Below are 19,207 nucleotides of genomic sequence, written 5' to 3' on the forward strand. Positions count from 1 at the left end.
GATATCACTGTGTCCCTGTGAAAAATCACCCCCTCACCAAATGGCCAATATTCCTGAAATACTTTCTCATATGCTGGCTTGGTTTTCTGTGTCACGGATTCAGCGATCAGGGGTGTTAGATGAGGGCACCAATACACCAGAGTATGTTGGTGAAGGGAGTAATTGTTACCTCTGCCTATGGCTTAAAACGAGACAATGCATCAGCAGCTTTATTTAGTTCTGCTGGGACATGTTTAGATTGAAAATGTACCTCTTTCTCTAAACACATCAATGCCATATGCTTTAACAGTTTCAGTATCATGGGGCAAGATGCCCTCTGATTATTGATTGCCATCACCACTGACATGCTGTTGGACCAAAATAGCATGCGTTTTCCCCGTAGGCCCTTGCCCCAAATTGTCAGAGCTACTATGATCGAAAAGAAAAAATAAAATGTAATGTTCCTGATCAACCTCCTGCTGGCCCCTTCCTCTGTCCATCTCCCTCTCCGCACAACTTGTTTCCCCAAATGGCCCGGCCCCATGCTTCCTGCTGCATCTGTGTATAACCTGATCTCTTGGTTGGGTTGCGCTCTAGCCATACTTGGTGCCTGTTGAAACTTGCTAGGAAATTGTCACATATCCTGAGCTACCCCTTTTACTGAAGCAGACCGTCTAGTATGGTGATGTTTCTCACACACGAATTGGTGCCCCATTGGAAAGATTCTCACCGCAAAGTTGAGCTGTCCCACTAGGTGCTGCAACTGAGCCAACGTGGCCTTTTTTGTAGGCTCATGTAGACTGATTGCCTGAATTCTGTCACCATTCCAGGCAGAAGACGGCATGTCCCTTTTTGTCGAACCATTTCAATCCCTAGAAATGTGATGACGGTTACTGGGCCTTCTGTCTTGTCTGTTGCTAATAGCACCCCAAGCTCCTTTTTGTTAACTTTCGAAAAGTTCCCAATGCGTCCCCACATAAACTAGATTGTGGGGGGCCATTGGAACAGGAAGTCACCCAGGTAGTGCAACACTCTTGCCCCGTCAACTGTCGTTTTGCGACCCATTCCAACAACGTGCAGAATGTCTCAAAGTAACTGCATGAAATGGAGCAACCCATTGTCATGCATTTGTCGAAGTAAAACTTCCCCCACCTGAAAACCCGGATTTGGGTTGTTTGACCATAGTAGAATTGTTTGCGGCGGAATTGACCGTAGTAGTTTTCACTGCGAATACATTTTTACCACGGTTAAACAAACCAAACCCATGTCCCTCCAAATCACCAGTACATCCACCAACCCCCTACTGTTTCACAGTCCGCCGTATCTCCTGTACCCTGCAGCGTCTGTTTTGGTCCTTTCACGTGGGTCCAATATTGAGAAAAGTGGGGGACACCCCCAAACTCCTAAAATCCCCAAATACTGCCCTCCGTGTTTGGTATTTTGAAAATGGTACTGACTGAAATGGGTCAAATGTACCATTCAATCATTTTATAAAAATGTGTTTTTTTTTTTGTTTTTTTTTTTTTTACACTATCAATTTGGCTATTTCTGAAAACCCAGCAACAGGTCTGGGTGTACCGGCAACAGTCTAAATGCTGACTCGTTATTTGCCTTGGCTAGTAAAGCCTGCCCCTGTTACTAGGTCCCTCTTCTGACCCAGCGCATCATCAAAGGATGAGTATCTTACAGAACAAATGCTTTCCTCAATCGCATCATTCACTGAGGCCCCCTTTGGCAAGGGCGAATTGTGACTAATTTTTTTTTTTTTTTGGGCACAATTCCTACTGGGGAGCATATGAAATGAGGGGGCTTAAATGGCCCACTTTTTCTCCCCAACCCCTTTGCCATTTTTCCCCCGTAACACTGCATTGTTGCTAGCTGCTGATGACTGGTACCTAGGTATCTCTGGCGGTACCATCCCACTGGAATACGAAAACCCTCTGAAAAGTATAATAACTGTGCCTCTTCATTCCTGGGATAGCTGTTTGCCCATATTCATATGTACTTTTTTTTCATTTTTTTTCTCATCTCTGCTCCGGGTGCCCAGGTAATCCGCAGCTTGAGCATGCATGTTTAAACTTGCACGCTGCCATTGTGTTGAAAGCCCAGCATGTCCCTTTTCTATCATCCCCTTGTGGGGGATGAATCCGAAAGGACTGCCCTTGCCTGGGTCCCGATGCCCTTGTGTCCAGCCCCCCTGGACCTTCCCTCCTTGCTGTCCGGCCATGATGCAGCTGGCCCATGAATCTATCGCTCTGGTTCCCCAGTCCGGTTGCACGCTCCCTGCTTTGGATGCCCTGAATCTTTCGTCAAAATTGAGCCATGCGCCGAAGGTGCATTCCTGATACATGGACATTATTAAGTGCAAGTAGGAGAATCTTTTCTGGGTTAGATTTGGGTACTTTTCCAGCATTACTGCCGCGAATATCGCAAACCCTGATGTCCATTTCACAAAAAGGTCTGTGGGAAGTCTTTTCACCTCCATAAAAGTACAACTCCTAAACTGAGTCACATCCTAGGGGAGGCAGCCAACATTGATTGCCCAATCCAGTTGGTACAGGCGTGTTTAGCAGACCCTGCCCAGCCATATACTTTGATGTTACTATGCATTATAAATAAGAGTCCCTGACAAGACTCTAGACACACGCTCCTCCTGAAGGTCCTGCGCTGCGTTCCTGTTCCATTCATCATCCCGATACCAGACCCCCCCCCCCCGCACACCCTACAAAGCCAAAGCATTGCTGACCCTACTCCGGGGCCCACTGCAAAACCCAAGCAGTGCTGATCCTATTCCAAGCAAGACCTCAATTCTGAAAAAGGGGAGAGCTGTGGTACCTTTTGCATCCTGAACCAGCATGGCTTGCTGCCCACTAACTGCATGCCTGCTGCAATCCTGCCATCCAGCTGACCTTTAATATCCAGTGATCAGAATTGCCAGTCCAGAAGTGCCATGCGGTGACCAGAACTGCCAAGCTGTTTGCCAGGTGTGCTGCTGTGTAGTGACCAGACCCTATTGACGGTCCAAAAATCCCCAAACTAAAAGTGGACTGGGAGTATAAATCGCCACCCCATAGAAATCCTTAGTATGTCTTGGCTTGCCTTTGTCCTTATCCCACTCTCTAAGCCATCCTATCCTTATCCTAATAACTCGTAAAACTGTCAGAATTATCCATGCAACCATGCCCTTGATCTCTAGTGCTAGCACCCTCTATTTTCAATTTTGTCTTGTGTAATCCTAAACCATTAGTCATATTTTGAGTGATCGGACTGGTTTCCACCAGGGTTGAGCGCTGGGGTGACAGGGTTGAAGTCGCAAATCAACCCTGGATCTTACTGTGTCCATCTTTGGTGGCCTAGCCTGAATACTCCAGTGTAAAATAAAACCGCTCTTGTCACAACTGTTTTCCTTTCTGATTTCACGGCTTCATTTTGCACAAAGCGCACCTTTTTATACCTTTTTTATATCTTGTATAACTCCTCCAATTTACCGGCTGGAGACTTACTTTCACTTCCAGAGTATCCCTGTGATATACACCTATCCCCCAGCTCAAAAACCGCAAATCGGAGGGTTTCACCTGTTTTTATTAAAAACTGTTTGGGTAATTTAAGGCAGGAAAATGCAACATTTACATGTCATTTTGCTGCAATCTGTTTTAAACTTTCCACTCATTTTTTCGAACTGTATGCTTTTGGTAATACATTTTGTGATTACTAGTGTCTTTGTATTGTTGCTTTAGTGAGGAATTGTATTTGTTTCAAGGTTTTTAACACACATTCATTATTTATTTGTCCATTTCCGAGTGTCATTTCATAACATTGCAGGGGGAAATCCTAACTTGGGTGCTATCTTTTGTAATTATCACCCCATTGGTGATTGCTTGCTTAAAAAGTGTATGATTTCTTTTGAATTTTAAAATAAATATTGCATTTTACCAACCAGCCTGGTCCATGGTCCATTGTGACCCGGGATATTTGAAAAAGGGGGTGTGATGAGTGGTGTACCATCCCAAAATTGAATCTGCATAAAATAAGGAGAGAAACATCTCAATTGTGCGCTACATTCTAGGCCGAGACCAAGGTATGTGTGTCGCTTGATTTGAAATCCTTAACAAACTTGGGGGCTCGTTAGCCGGGATTTGGGTTTTGGTTGCCACCCATGACAGTCTAACACAGCAAACTAACCTGCAAGGTAGTGATACTTTGTGTGGTGGGAATACTGGGTTACACTGTACAAGCGCCTCCCCAAAACAAATACTCGAAGTACCAGGCCTGTGTCTAAAAGTAAAACTAAAATCAACCCCAAAATAGACAGAAAAGCAATGCAATACAGGTTACCCATATATAAATAAATTAATAAAGAACATGTCCAAAATGACCGTAATAGAAATCAATATGGCTAGCGAGCACCTTCTGCATAAGCCATTTGTCAGTGAGTGGCCAGAACAGGATGGAAAAAGTCTGGCTACAAGAAATAACACAACAGGTCACCGCCATGAATCTGGATACATGGCAGGACGGGGGCCTATTACACCAAGCGTTGTGCGATTTATGTATGACCCCAAAAATTAAAGGGGAGCAAATCAAAATTGTCAGGATCGTGGCTTACATGTATCTCCACATGGGAGTGTTGCGGGAAAAGCAAGAGGAAAATGAAACTCTAGCGCAGAATCAATCTGAACTATTAAATCAAATCCAGGCTGAACTAAAATTAGCGGAACAAAAATTATACAAGAGTTGGAGGTAGAATCTGGCAATTACATAAACAGAATAATGTAGACCAAGACGCCAAATTATAGAGTGTCAGGAAAAGGTTGAGAATCAACAGAAGCTGACTCAACAATTAACCTATAACATGGTCTGTGCAGAGCAGATAGTTACCCTACAAGACCAGATGGAGAAATTGAAAGAGGAAAATAATAAGTTAATTCTGATAGACCGCCACTCTGAAACAGAATTTGTTGAAGAGCACCAGAAATTCAATACCATCAGGAAACAAAGGGATGACCTGGCTGAACAGAGAGGCACCCTAAGTCTGGAGAGAGACGCCCTTGGCCAGGAAGGTAGCAAATTAAAAATAGTTACAGCGAAGTGAGTTAGCCCTCCAGAAACTCAATGAACTGAAATCAGACTATTGGAATCTACTGGAGCATGCCAGCCAGCCAGGTAGAAGGTGCTTTGGAAGAGAACACCCAGACCAAAGATGCAAACCCTCAGAAGGTGAGCGTCCTGCAACAGAAATTCTCATTATTCCCAAACCATACAGGAAGCGCAGAGAGACAATGGGGCCCTCTGTGAAAAGAATGGTGGGCTCCACAAACAAGTGGAAGCGCAAGAGCGGTTCATAGAGGCCAGTAAAGCCTTGATAGCTGAACATAAGGCTCAGATCTTTGCTGATTATCAAGAAGCTGGGGCTGAGAAGGAGAAACTAGCGAGGTTAGAGAAAGAGGGTGCTAGATTTAATCCTAACTGGAGGGACCCCGAACAGGTAGAGAGGGACAGGGTAACCCCTGATCATAGTATAAGGACCTCTGTACTAGGGCTCAAACCCATTTAATGTTGTGAACACTGCCAACCTCCTGTCTACTGGTTCACATGAGCCGGAAACCATGAGGCCGGCAGAATTCAATGGGTTTAGAATGATGGAACTGACAGATCAGCGCCCCCCAGAAATTGACGGACGGGCGTCCCTGTATAGATATTCAAACATGAAGGCTGATGTCTCTGACAAGGAAGACTCCTATGAGGGGAGAGCCAGGGAATTGGACCCACAGAAATACTACCTTCCAAGTGTTCCCTGTCTTAAAATCGCGGCAAAAATGGCTGTTAATACAAAATGCCGTGGTCTTTTACACCACAATCATGTAAAGGATGCGCGGGACACCCCCGCAACCACCAGACCCATTATACCATTTAAGGGGAGCGAGGGACACCCCTTCTCCCCTTAACTGGTATAACATCTTTGCCGCAATTTTATTACCTGATACCCTTCCAAGGGACCAGTTGGTTCAATTTGATAAAATACCGGATGAAATGGGGCCCAAAAAGAGCATCCTGAAGACCTCTACCCAATCAGTGCAGTGGGAGGGATAGTCTGCCAACCCTGAGAGCAGGGAAGAGTCACAAGACTGCTCTCCTGAGCACCACGGGAGGGGAGAGACTAGGCCCCACCGTTCTGCGAGCCCCTCTCAAGCTCGCAGAATCCGGGAGTGCCTAGATGATCATGAGGGGACCTCAAGTAGTAGCACCTTTGAGTCTGAGGGCGAGTGGACTCGGGTGACTAAGCCAGAGAAGGCAAATAAACTCAAGAGAGTTATGACAAAAGACCCCATTAGGCAGAATGAAGCCATTAGGAGTTTCATAACCTCATACCATAAAAACCCCAAATATTCCTCTTTGGGAACACTTGGAACTCTGAGCAGATGATGGACACCCAAACTGCATAGAGTATGTAAAATGGACATTCTCCCCAAGTACTCCAGCTTCTTTGCTGGACCGTAGGACCAGAACCATTCAAGATGGTCCGCCTACAGGGTGGCCATCTTGAAACACTTTTCCGCCCACCGAAACCCCCAAGAGGCTCGCTAAGCAGCCTACAATCTGCGGTGGAGGGAAGATCAGGCCCCACGAGAATTTGTGCAGGAGCTCAAAATGCGCATTTGCATAAACCACTAGGCGGGTACGCACAGATAGCAGGGAGTTTCTAACCACCTACTTTCATGCACTCCCCAAGTATATCATGACCCAGCTGGTGTGAGGGATTTCAATGACAAAAAATCAACTGGGCTGGGTCATGGAGTAGGCAACGCGCATTTATGAGGTCCAAAAACCTGCAGAAAATAAAAATTTGGCCAAGAACCCCAAACCAGCCAACACCCCTGCTGCTGCATAGGTGGTGGAGGGGAAGGTTGCCCCCATTTTAGGCCTAGAGATGGGGGAGCCTAAAAATGTACCTTCACAAAATCAGCAAAATCAGAGACCCAGAAGGCCTTAAGGCCAGTCACAAACAGGTGGCAGTCAGGGAGGTAATCCCCCTAATGGGACCCCTAACTCCCCTGAGTCCCCGATATAAGGGCATCCAACTAATCTTGGGGTATTTATGGACTCTCCCAGCTCTGGGGAGAGGATCCAATCCGGTAAGTACCGCCCCAGGAAACTTCCCTCCTAACTTCCCCCAGGAGGGCAGTAATCCCCCAAATGCTAGGTTTCTTTCCCCGATACTCGCAAAACCAGCACCTGCAGGATAATCCTCCTTTCATTCCCTGATTTCAGGAACCCAGACAACCCAATCTGGGAGAGGGGAGGCCAAGGGTGGAGGGTTACCAAAATTCACAATATCCAGGGTACTACGGGGGAAGGGATAGTTACCCTTCCCGTGACCCACCTAGAGTTGACCAGAGGCCCCCGTACCAGCCGGAATGGGTGTCCCAACTGGAGCACCAGGTCCAAAACCTTACCCAGGATCTGGGTCGCATGTTGAGGGCTCAACAGAACCCTCAGATAAACAATGACGGGGCGAGAACCCTGACAACTCACCCATTCCAGAGGAGGAGGCACGGGGCGAAGGGAGGTGTAAAGCCTTGGAGGAAGCTTCCTTCCTTACTCGTGAAAAGCCCCTGGACACCCAGGAACCGGAACAAAAAAACTCCTGCCCCTGAAAATCTGCAACCCAAGGAACAGAGGGTGGGTAGGAGAAATAAAGAACTCAAAAAGGCCCATTTTTGGGAGGAAGTTAGTGTCCTCCAATTTGAAGGGGAAGAATCCTTGGAGCATTCTGGGAAAAAGATCTTCTCCTTCAGGGACGGGGGGGAACTCCTTGCAAAGAAAAATGGGTCCCGAGAGATTTAAATGAAGTGGGTGGATGTGGGGACTGAGTCAGAATCGCCCATCCTTGAACCCCAGAATGAGCATCCAGGAAACCCAATAGTTACAGAGGGATCCCAAACCTCATAAACCAATTCGGTTGACTGCCTCCAAAAAGGGGCGGGGGGTTCGGGGAGCCCAGAATCAGAAAAAGGGGAGCCCGAAACTCCCCAGATATTCGAATGCAAAATTGCAGACTGCAGAGTTTGGAAATAAAAATTGAGCGGCACAAAGTGAAACACCCGGTCATAGTCATGACTCCAGAGGGCACACCCTGTCTACTAGGGAATGACATCCTGCACAGGTTTCCCCCCCCCCCACCTCCCCTCCCTCCAATAGACTGTGCAAACAAGGTCCTCTGGACTCAGACTAGCAGGCCAGTAAAATTGAAACAGAGTGTCAACCATGTTAGTTTAAATGGCACATGCCACATGGTTGAACAAAAACCTGATCATATTGAATTTCATTTCCAGAACAATCAAATACCTGACGTAACAGTAATTGCTGTAGGACAACAAACTGGTGATGGGAACTCCTCTCCATTCCTGAAAATCAACCTTCCTTCCAGCCGGTGGCATTCCACACCAGAAGGAAATACTTTTAAATGTTATACCAATTCACAATCTGAAAATTCCAATTCTATAGCCAAAAATAAGGAGCAACCAGCTCAAAGTTTAGCTGATATTCAGAAAATTGGAACAGTTATTCATCCCTATTCAGTTAAATGAGTGGAAGGAATCTGTTTCCGCCCGAGTGTGCGTGAACAGCGGTAAGAGCTTGATCGGCAAAGCGATGTTCCGAAAGCTCCCAAAAGATCCAGCCATTCCCACATTTAAATTGATCGATAAGTGGGAAATGGGTCTGAAAACTCCCAATTCCAAACATCCCCTGCCTAGCAGGTGTATGCTCAAAATTTCTATAGGAAACAAAAGCATAGTACATAACTGTTGGGTCGTGCAAGATGTCTCTGCTGCATTCTATTTCGGCAGTGACATTCTCAATCGTTTTACCATTAATTTGGATCTGATAAATTACAAGACCTGGTCCCGACTAGGGGGTAATCCCATGAACTTTGATTCAGAAAAAGCATTTGTCAGCCCAATTGCTGCCGCATGTAGTTGAAGTTCAAATTGGAGAGGAGGCCACCATCCCAGGACGGAAACGACTATTCCCACTTGAATTAAAAATTAAGAGGACAGAAAATGCAAAATCCTGACCCATATGTACACCTCAATTCCCATCTCCAACAGCAGGGGTTTGGGTTAAACCCAACACCATTAGTCGATGTAGAACACAACACCATTCCAATATTGATGGATAACAGCGACCTGAGGAGTATCACTCGGGGCGCAGGCACCATTATTGCAATGGCGGTTGATGACCGCCATTTTTCCATGGATCTAGGTAATGAACTGATAGATCCCCAATGACTGTTTTGACAGTGACAATGACTTGCCAGCAGACAGGATCTTCACCCGGCAAAAGGGGAATTTCCTGGTGTACTCTTCCCGCCCTTACGGTGAGGAAGAGGTGACATGTGACATCAGGCAGAATGAGGTGATCTTCCAGGTCCACAATGACAGCCTCTCCTACCTGAAACCCTCTGTCCAGGTCAATACTCTAACCAGGGACCTCTCCACCCAGCTGGAGGAGGCCGCAGAGATGGCAAAACCAGATGTCTTTCCAGGCTTCAGGCAGATGGTTGAAGAGCAGGTCAACCTAGCTGATGCCTGTGAGACTCCGCAGCAAAAATTGAAGCAGGTGGTGTTAGATTTTCAAGATCTGTTTGCGCTGGACTCTTATGACTGTGGTCGCACCGAAATCCATACAACAATTCCCACGGACCCTGGAATGACTCCAGTGTTTTTGAAGCAATTCCACTTGCCTCTCGCATCCATAGAGTCCCTGACGGAAATTATCAAAAACCTTGAGTCCTGTGGAATAATTGGTCTAGTCCTCAGCACCTTTAATAATCCGGTGCTGTGGATTTTTAAAACCAAACGGCCAGTAGAGGCGATGTGCTGACCTTAGTGAGCTAAATAAACGGGTCCACATGTCCCGATGGCCTCTCCCCTACATTGACCAGGGGCTGGCCCAGATCCAGGGGTCAAAGGTATACACTGCCATTGACCTGACCAATGGGTACTGGACCGTGCCTGTCAGTAGGGAGGACAAATACAAGCTGGCCGTTACCTTCGCGGGGGCAGCAGTACACGTGGACTCGGACTCCCTTCGGATACATCAACTCCAGGCAACGAATGGGAGTAGGAGTATTCTGGGAAGGAAACATTATTTTAATGTTTGTTTTTAATATGTGAATTCCCAATAAAAAAAAGCAATATTGTGACCAAATCTCCAACGACCAAAAAGATGCAGAGTAATCAAGCCAAACCGGTTTTACACTTAAAATATTTGTATTTAATCTTAACTCTGCATCTAAATCGAACAGTAGAAAACGTAAGCGAACACATTAAATGAAATATCCATCACCATTAGAGAGTCTGCAAAATCTTAATATCAAAAATAAAATTAAATATATCATTTTATTTCTTTTCAAATGAAATATTATTTTTGACATTTTTCATATGACCCAGCAGGGTTACGTGCAAAAAAAACAAAAAAAAAACTACAAATCAAGTACAAGTGCTAAATGTGTACATAATACATACAATATAACTAATGTGCGGATGGTCCTCTGATCACCTTACCCAAAAGTGGGCCACCACTTAAGAAGTGAGTGCACATTTGTCCATTAAACAAGTTTATTGTACAAACAGCAGGGAGGCGCTAGATGACACTGTAGAGTCAAACTAGCCCAAGTCTCCTCTAACCACACAAGTTGGCACATTGTATAGATTTTGTAACAGTTAACACTCCCACACACATTATTACAAATTAGTATGATTGGACAAACCTATAACAAAGAAATGCAATCTGCTATAATTTCCCACTCTCTCATTAATCACTTTTATTTAACTATCATCATCAGCTCATAATCCTAGCACATCCCTTTTCTGGGACCCTTCCATGGTAGGTAATGATTTTGTCACATGGTTTGCAAAGACACTTCAAATGACATGAGGAGGAGTTCCCTTTCAACTAGCGATACATATCTTACACGCCCGACTTGCTGGCGCCCTTGTTTTCGCTCTAATCTAAACTACCAAATCAACACGCAGGGCCTCTGGCACATCCTGAGAAACTGACTGAAACCCATAAAGCATTTGTCAATCTGCTCTTGAGCGGACCTTACACCCAGTTTATTACTTGGACACAAAGAAATGTCCGGACTTCCCTGGACAATGAATAACCGGCTCCCATGTACTTAAAAATATTGCATCTCCTTCCCTCAATAGTACTAAGTCGTGAAAACTAGAGCCTGGCTATAAGGGACAACCTGCTATTGTCCCAGCTACTTACTGCCCTTCTTCAACCTTGCTAAACCAACTTTCCTAGTCACCCAACGGTCATCCTGCCAACAGAGGCTCCAGGACATGCATAATTCCTAACTTATGAGAGGACTTGGCAGCATACAAATCTGTTCGCCAACTGTACCAGAACACATTTCCCTAAAGACACCTATGTATGAATGTCTGTGCATGTTTGTTCAAGATTACCGCCTCCGCTCACAGTGATTCCCTCATTGCAAATCTTCTTTATCTTCTTTCTTGCATGTGCATATGAAGCTCCTCGTCGGCCAACTTCTAGGCGCTGCCTGATACACCACACCTACATTGCATGTATATTTCATCAGTGGTTTAGACCTGTATCTTGCTGCATGCGTGCAAATCTAAAATGTGGCAACTTAAACATAAAGTAACACTAAAAGTATACAATCATCGCATTGACTATACACCAGGTACATCTGAAATTGCAACATCGCATCAACTTCGCCGTCCTTCCCCTGCCCCCCTGCTCCTCCCCCACCCCCCCTCCCCCCCGTCACCGATATGGCACGTGCAACAAGAACCCCTCTTGGGGACCTTACTCGACCACCCCAAAACTGACAACAAACTGAATCTTCTGTATTAGCCTCTAGACAGATCAACATGAATTACTTTTTTTGTTTGATGTTCTTTTGGTTTTAGTCCTGAGTAAAATTACTACGTTTTCCAAGAAGCTGTATGTTACTGCCATCCTAAACCGATTTTGATGCATTAGTCTTAGTCATTACTTCTGTTTTGTGCTTTTATAATAGCCCCCCATCATATTTTTGGCTCCATTAGGGGGGGCTCCTAACAGCTCGAAGACCAATGTGCTAGACCTATGATTTGATCTTTTTAACCAAGGGAACTAACCACAAACCGTCTGTCCAGAAGCCCACTAGGTTTGCTGGATTGGCATCCTCCTTCGTGTCCCCTCCTTCATTTGTCCCCTATCTCTATTGAAATGAAGTTTGTATTTGTATTTATTGATTTATAAAGCGCGTTACACCAAGGTGCTGTACAGTGGAACAACTTAGTACATAAAACAAACAATTTTTAATTTTTTTAAAAAAAAGTTTGCGCTGTGGGTGATAGTTGCAGATGTCCACCATTGCTCATGTAAAAGATGCTGGCTGCATGTTCCTAGAGTTCAATCTTCATGTTTCCATTTCTATGAACGTGCCATCCATGATGAAATTCTGGAGCCCTCTGTCTAATATGTGACATGTTTCCCTAGGGGCACAATGATCGAAGAAGAGCAGTTTGTTAACATTGATTTGAACGATGAGAATGTCTGCAGCATTTGTAAACTGGGAACCGACGTAGAAACGCTGTCCTTCTGCCACATCTGCTTTGAGCTGAATCTTGAAGGTAAGGCTAGCCGCCTGTTTTGCTATCTTTTTTCATGAAGCATACCAAGAACCGTTTTAGTTTTCCTTTTATAATCTTCCATTGATTTGGTTTTGCTTTCTATGTTTACCCATTCGTTATTCTGTTGGTCACTTCTGTTTTGTTCACGTGATTTATAGTTTGTATCATTGTAGGACATTTCATAAATCGTTGCATGGCATTATTGCGACACATTCATTTATTGCGTTGATCATGGAATTGTTGCAATGAGAATTCAGTTTACAGTGGAGTCCTTTCCTGTTGGCTGTTCGTTCTCGGTTGTGTGGTACCTTGCTATAGTGTAGTGTGAAATACCTTTGTGTACAAAAGTGCCAGTTTAAAGTTAAGTGGTGGGGGGATAGCCTGTGCGCTTTATATAATAATCCTAGATATTCTTAGATACACATCACCTTACATACACCTACCTACATATATTCCTACAGATTGACTTTTTTTTATCCTCTACAGACAGCAAGTGAACACTTTAGAAACTGATTTAAAACGTTCTGCAGTGAGAACATGTTTTATGTATGTACCAGTATATTGCTGTATGTTCTAGTATGTGAAGGCATTTTAAATGCCAAAGTAAATTGCAATCGCTAATTATTTTTAAAATCTTATTAATGAAAATAAAAACGTTGAGTGGTCAGTGTATACATATACAATGCCAGGGGAAATAGTGTATTTGTTTATATTTTGATTTTGTTACTCCAGTTAATTTTTCAGTGTAAAAATGGCCCTACAGTACTGCCTGCTGACATACGCGACATGTTTATAATCATTCAATATCTGCAATAGTTTCTTCCTGCAGCTCACTTTTAATCGGCCTTTCAACTTTCCTATGTACCCGCATATTTGGAATAACCCATAGCATACAAATGTGTCTAATATTTATCCTTTTCTGAGTGGGACATTACATGTGCCATGATTCCAATTAGTATTTCCTTCTTGCCTGTTTAAAGAGTTCTGGCAAATATGAAAAATACACACTGTCCTGGTCCAACTTTTGAAACATTACTGTAGGTTTAAATGCCTTTGTGCTTGCAGTTTCTCACTTGGATGCACTCCATTTGCTGCACTAGTCTGCTACATCTGCCTTACCTGCTGCAGGCCCTATTAGGCCACACCCTCGGTAATGTGCAGCCCTTTCCTCTATTGCGGAGCCCTAAATAGAAGTGAGCACGCTCCATAGGCTTTCTGAATGGGAGTAGAAATGTGAAGAAAAAGAATGCATTGCGTCCCTTCATTGCCAATCATGTGCAATACACACCCTGCACCCACTTGTGTGGAGGGCCTCTGTTCAAGTGGGTGTAAGGTGCCAATGCCTATCTTGGTATCGGTTGCATGTTTGTGTTGAATCCCACAGCCTTTCACTAAATAATTGAATTGGGGAATAAGGCAGCAATGGTAGAGGCATGGTTTATTTCCAAACAGCTGTGCAGGGATGGGTCAGGGAATCGCATAGTATTGCAGATCATAGCAACCTTGTTACTTTTTTTTTTTTAATAGGGTTATACACGACAAGCCTTATACTGAAAGTTAACACAATACAGTTGAATTACCAGTGGACCTCCTTAATGGTACATCCTCCCACCTAGTGGGGGCATGGTTTTACAACGGCTTTCGGGGCCTGTACAATTCTCTCTGCCTACCCGCACAGACCACCGCCTCTAGCAGATCTTGTCACAACAGATAACGGTACCTGACTCTGCATATGTGTTTCTCTAGAACGGTATATCCTGCCTTCGGTGATGAGATTCAGCCAGTTTCTGCATTTACCTGGAACCGAGACAGAGCCTGATTAACCACTTCCTTACGGGCATTTGCATGTGCGCCAACCAATTGGCTTTCTTTTTTACCCATCTCCTTAATCATGGCTGCAATTAGCCGTGTCATTTCTAAATATGGCTGTGGATCAACTCGGTCCATGGATCATGTACGTCCAGGACCCTACACCGAAATAAAATTCTGCTTGCTTTGACAGTTCAATTCTTCTGTGCTATTTAGCACAACCCCACTAGTATTTTATGGAACTATGTGATCACTGCGACCCTCACAATTGCGACGTCTGAAAATACCGACTTAAAAAAAAAAATGTAAAAAAATGTTAAATCACCTTTACACCACATATATATATGCAGGGGGAGACCCCTGCCCCCCCATAATATTATATCCTATACCCCACATATATATGTGGTGTAAGGGGGTCTAAAAAAACTGCATTTTCGACCGTCGTAATTGTGACGGTGACGTTTTTGGCCATTACCGTATTTTATTTCTTAAACTAGATACGTCCTCCCAGGTCTCATTGTACCCTTATTGATATATATCTAACTTTATTAGTGCATTACATTATTTTTTAGGCGCCTCCAAGGGCCCATAGGCATACGGGCGCCGAAGACGGTCAGTAGCTGAGAATTAGATTTAAGAGGTCTATATTATTTGAATTAATGCACTTTTAAGTTTCTTAAATACCTCAAGTTGGGCAGCTTCTCAGATATGAAGGCAAGGCATTCTATTTTGCCGGCGGAATCGCCCAAAAGGTGTGCCATCTAGCCAGTTCCAGTGATGGTCTCGTAATGTACAGGTTTTGTTAACCATTTGAGCGCAGAGAGCGCACCACCGGTTTTATTTTTTAGTCTCTTGGCAATATAAGTGGGAAAAGATCTGTTAATAGACTTATAGGTTATGGTGAGCAGTCTAAACTCTATCCTCTCTGCAATAGGTATCAAATGCAGTTTTCTTCTCACCTCTGACACATGAGCGAACTTACGTAGACCCATGATCGTTCTAATGGTGCTTTTCTGCACCACCGGGAGTCTGGCGAGTTCAGTTTTACCTATTCCTATGATGGAACTACAATAATCAATTTTTGCGGCAATGATGGCTCGAGCAATCGTTTCACAGCCTTTCTGGGCTAGAAATGGACGGATGTGAGCAAGCAGCCTAATATAATAGGCTGATGCTGACACCAGGCTGCCGACCTGGGGAGACATGCATCACTTAAGAGTGTGAAACAAGCAGGACATCAAGAAACCGAGAATTAATAAAACATTAAATGGGCTCGATTTTCTTTAGGTGTTGAATCTTCTTTCATATGGCATCCTTGTCTTGACCTTCATTCTGGGGATCCACATACAAGCTGTATAACTGACATTAGTGTATACAGAGAGGAGTGAGATCAAAACACTACTCCTAAAGGGTGAAAAATGGCCCCGCGACTAAGTCTGGTAATAAGCTTGAAAATAAACGGAGATATGAAGTACATCCCACAACATCCAGTGATATATCCTGCCCATTGCCTATGGTCAATCGAGCGGAACATGGGTTGTTGTTTCAACTGGTTAACCTTCTAGAGAGAAATAGCTGGATTGAGGGAATCTAAAAATGCTGTGATATATAGAGAATTAAATTGTTCAATTGGAACACCTAAGTTTTCAACAGCTTTATGAAATACGAGGATGAAACCATATATTCGGAATCCAAGATGTTATATTCTTCTAGGAAACCTGCCCTACCCAGGACATCTATTTAGATGTTTTTTCCATTATACAGCAATTGGCATCTAAATCCAACGGGGAGAGGCCTTCTGGCGGCCTATTCGTTGGCGTAAGAAACTCAAGGTATATTCTTTGTAACAGCATTTTATGTCAATATTCCATTTTACTATCTCATGCGCTGCCATTTCGGAGACCGTTCCATATGCACCTTGATAAAAGTGAAGCATCAAACCCCAGGTAACCTCGTATCCATTAATTGGAATACAGATGCCTGCCGCTACAGTTGGCACTAATCTTTCGATAAGATCATACTATATATAATACAGCTTACCTTCAAAACGTTTGTTGAACTGCACTGACACTTTGTGGATCTTTCTTTTTCCATCGTCATCCATTGTAAAGCTCAGCAGTGCAATTGTGCTCCTAGGTTTTACTTAAACTTGTGGAGCATTCTGTTTAACCATTATAATTCAGATGTTGTCTTGTTCACAGTCCTTTGGAACCCATTCTTGGAATGCTTTACATGCCGAAGGTAACTGCCCATACGCACATTCTTGAGAGCCAGGGATGAATCCCAAACGAGTACTCCACCTCACACTCCAATGAGGCATTCGTGCAGGTGCCATCCTGTAAAACTAAAATTGACATTCTCAGGACCTCTTAACGGATTTGGGGGCTGCCAGAAGGACCCCTTTGCCCCCACCACCCCAAAACAAACATTTGCAATCACAACCCATAGTTTATTATGCTGCCTCCATCATTGATAAAATGAGCATGGAGACTCCCTTGACCCCATCCTTTCTGGAATCAGAAAAATAACCAGTTGTATTTGTAGCGCAAGAGTAGCAGTCCACATTGAGAGTGCTTGTATTCTAGCTTAGGTACAGGACACTTTTTAACTATCTCAACCATGAGGAAGGTACATGGCTGCAGTATAGAGGCAGGACGCAGATCGGTAGCAATATTTAAAAAAAAAAGGCACACACAGATGCAGTAGATTACCAACCTAACAGAATATAAAAGTGGCCTTGGGTATAAGAGGCAGATTGGAAGGTACAAATAACTTAGCATATCATAGTCTTATGTCAAACAACTATCATTACACGAGGCAACACTACAGCCAGAACATGAAGGAAGCAGCTTTGCAGCTGCAGGGCTGTTTAGCCGCTACTGGAGAGTGGGGGACTGATAACTGCCTGCAATTAATGGGGATAAAACTGAAGTTTTAGTGGTTGGCTCATCATCTCGCTCTCGCTGGTCTACAGACTTATGGCCACCCCTTCTTTGGGCTCGCTTTCTACTCTGGTTGATTCTGTGAAGAATCTGGGAATCAAAATATCAGCTTCTCTCTCTCTCCAGACATTCAAATTGGTGCGTGATGTAGCTTTTTGAAAGTAAAAATCTTTTTAAAAAAAGTGATTTCTTTCGTACATCCTGTTATGGCAGGGCCTTTGTTTGCTTCCTCGGTTATGGGGATTCTTGACTATTGCATCGCGACCCTGCTGGCTCGACCTAAATTCCATCTAAGGAGCCTACAAACATTGCAAAATTCAGCGGCTCGGTTAGTTGCAGGCTTCCTGAACTACACGCATATCTCTGGGACTGCACCAACTTCACTGGCTTCTAGTTGACTGTATGGGTTAAGTTTAAGGCCCTCTGGTACAAAGGGCTCTACATTGGCACGGCACCTGCAACCTTCACAAGAAAATAATTCCATATAAACCTGCTAGAGAGCTTCACTCGTCCAACCACTGCCTCCTTTTTGTCTCATGATTTAAGAAGGCATCCAGGAAGGATCCCGATGTAAGCAAGTGGTTACGGATTGAGTGTGTGATACTGCCTGCACAGGTTGAGGCTAGGATGTTTTTGAGGAGGGTGGGTGGGCAGTGGTCCTCAGGGCAGCCTGATGTGCAGCCTTGTGCTAGGAGCCAGAGGAACTCCTGGTGTGAGATGGGAGAGAAAGCAGAGAGATGATGGCAGAATGTTTGTCCATAGCGACATTGTGGAATTTTAATAAGGTGTAACATAGTGTTTGGGAGCAGGGCTGGAGCAGGCCGGGGAGTTGAATTCAGAAATGATTCCATGCAGTTACCTTCTTGGGTTGCGAGCGTGTAAGATTCTGTTCCCCATACCATGCTTTCTTGGTTTTTCCTATTTCAAGTCTGTATGCTCTGGTTATTGTTGCAAGGGTGGTTTTGTTCCAGGCCATAGGGATGGTTCTCCAGGTCTTTTCCAGTCGGTGCTTAAGGGATTTTAGTGATTTGAGGTTGGCGGTGAACCACCTGGGTGTGGATCCTGATAGTCTCGTTTTGTTGGAGTGAGGGGTATAAGGGTGTTTAAAAGTCAGAGGTCGAAGATTTTGATTGGGGGGGGGTTCCTTCCTGTTGAGAAAGTGTAGGGACAGAGGTGAGGATGGAGTTTGCTAGATCTGGGGTGATAACGACTTTTTTTCCATAGCAGAGGGAGGGGACCGGGCGTTGTTGTGGTCGTGTGTTTCCTTGGGCATGGGCCGCTGTGGTCAGTGTTACAGAGAAGATGATTGCGGAGTGATCAGTCCATGATAGGGGCTGAGGGGGCAGTGTGCATATGCTTGTAGTGCTGAAGATTGTATCGAGGGTGTGACCTCCCGTGTGGGTGGGTGTGGAGATGTGTTGTCAGGTTGAGTGATTCTAGATTGTCTGTGAGAGATTGGGTCCTAAGGTTTAAGGATGAGTGAAACCAGTTGTTGAAATACCCTAGGATGGTAAGTGTTGGATGGACATTGAGGTTGTTGGCCAGAGTTTTTGTTGTAGCCAGGGGGTCTGCAGATGAGTAGGAAGCTGTGAGAGGTGGAGGGTGAGAGTTGCAGTTTTACCATGAGGGATTCGTAATCTGTGGTGTTGGTTGAGGTGTCCTTATTTATTAGTGGGAATTGGTGTTTGAGTAGTATTGCAAGTCCTCCACCCCTTTGCGCACCCCTTTGCGATCTGTTCCGGGCAGTAAGGTTGTAACTGGGTGGGAAGACCTTGTGCGCAATGGGCTTGTAATAGTCAGCAAACCAGGTCTCTGTGATGA

The 19,207-nt window shown here is 44.5% G+C and overlaps 1 protein-coding gene across 2 annotated transcripts in view; it reads left to right on the forward strand.

Moving 5' to 3' along the window:
• The window catches only part of C7PH21orf91 (chromosome 7p C21orf91 homolog), a 194,770-nt gene that overhangs the window by 50,241 nt on the left and 125,322 nt on the right, over positions 1 to 19,207 (forward strand). For both annotated transcript variants that reach the window (XM_069636402.1, XM_069636403.1), the window contains one exon: positions 12,502 to 12,635. In XM_069636402.1, the coding sequence (XP_069492503.1) occupies positions 12,502 to 12,635 (134 nt within the window). Of the gene's footprint in view, positions 1 to 12,501; positions 12,636 to 19,207 lie in introns of those variants that run through there.

Source organism: Ambystoma mexicanum, chromosome 7p (assembly GCF_040938575.1).
Source record: "Ambystoma mexicanum isolate Mex_15411 chromosome 7p, UKY_AmexF1_1, whole genome shotgun sequence".
Classification (NCBI taxonomy): Eukaryota; Metazoa; Chordata; class Amphibia; order Caudata; family Ambystomatidae; genus Ambystoma; species Ambystoma mexicanum.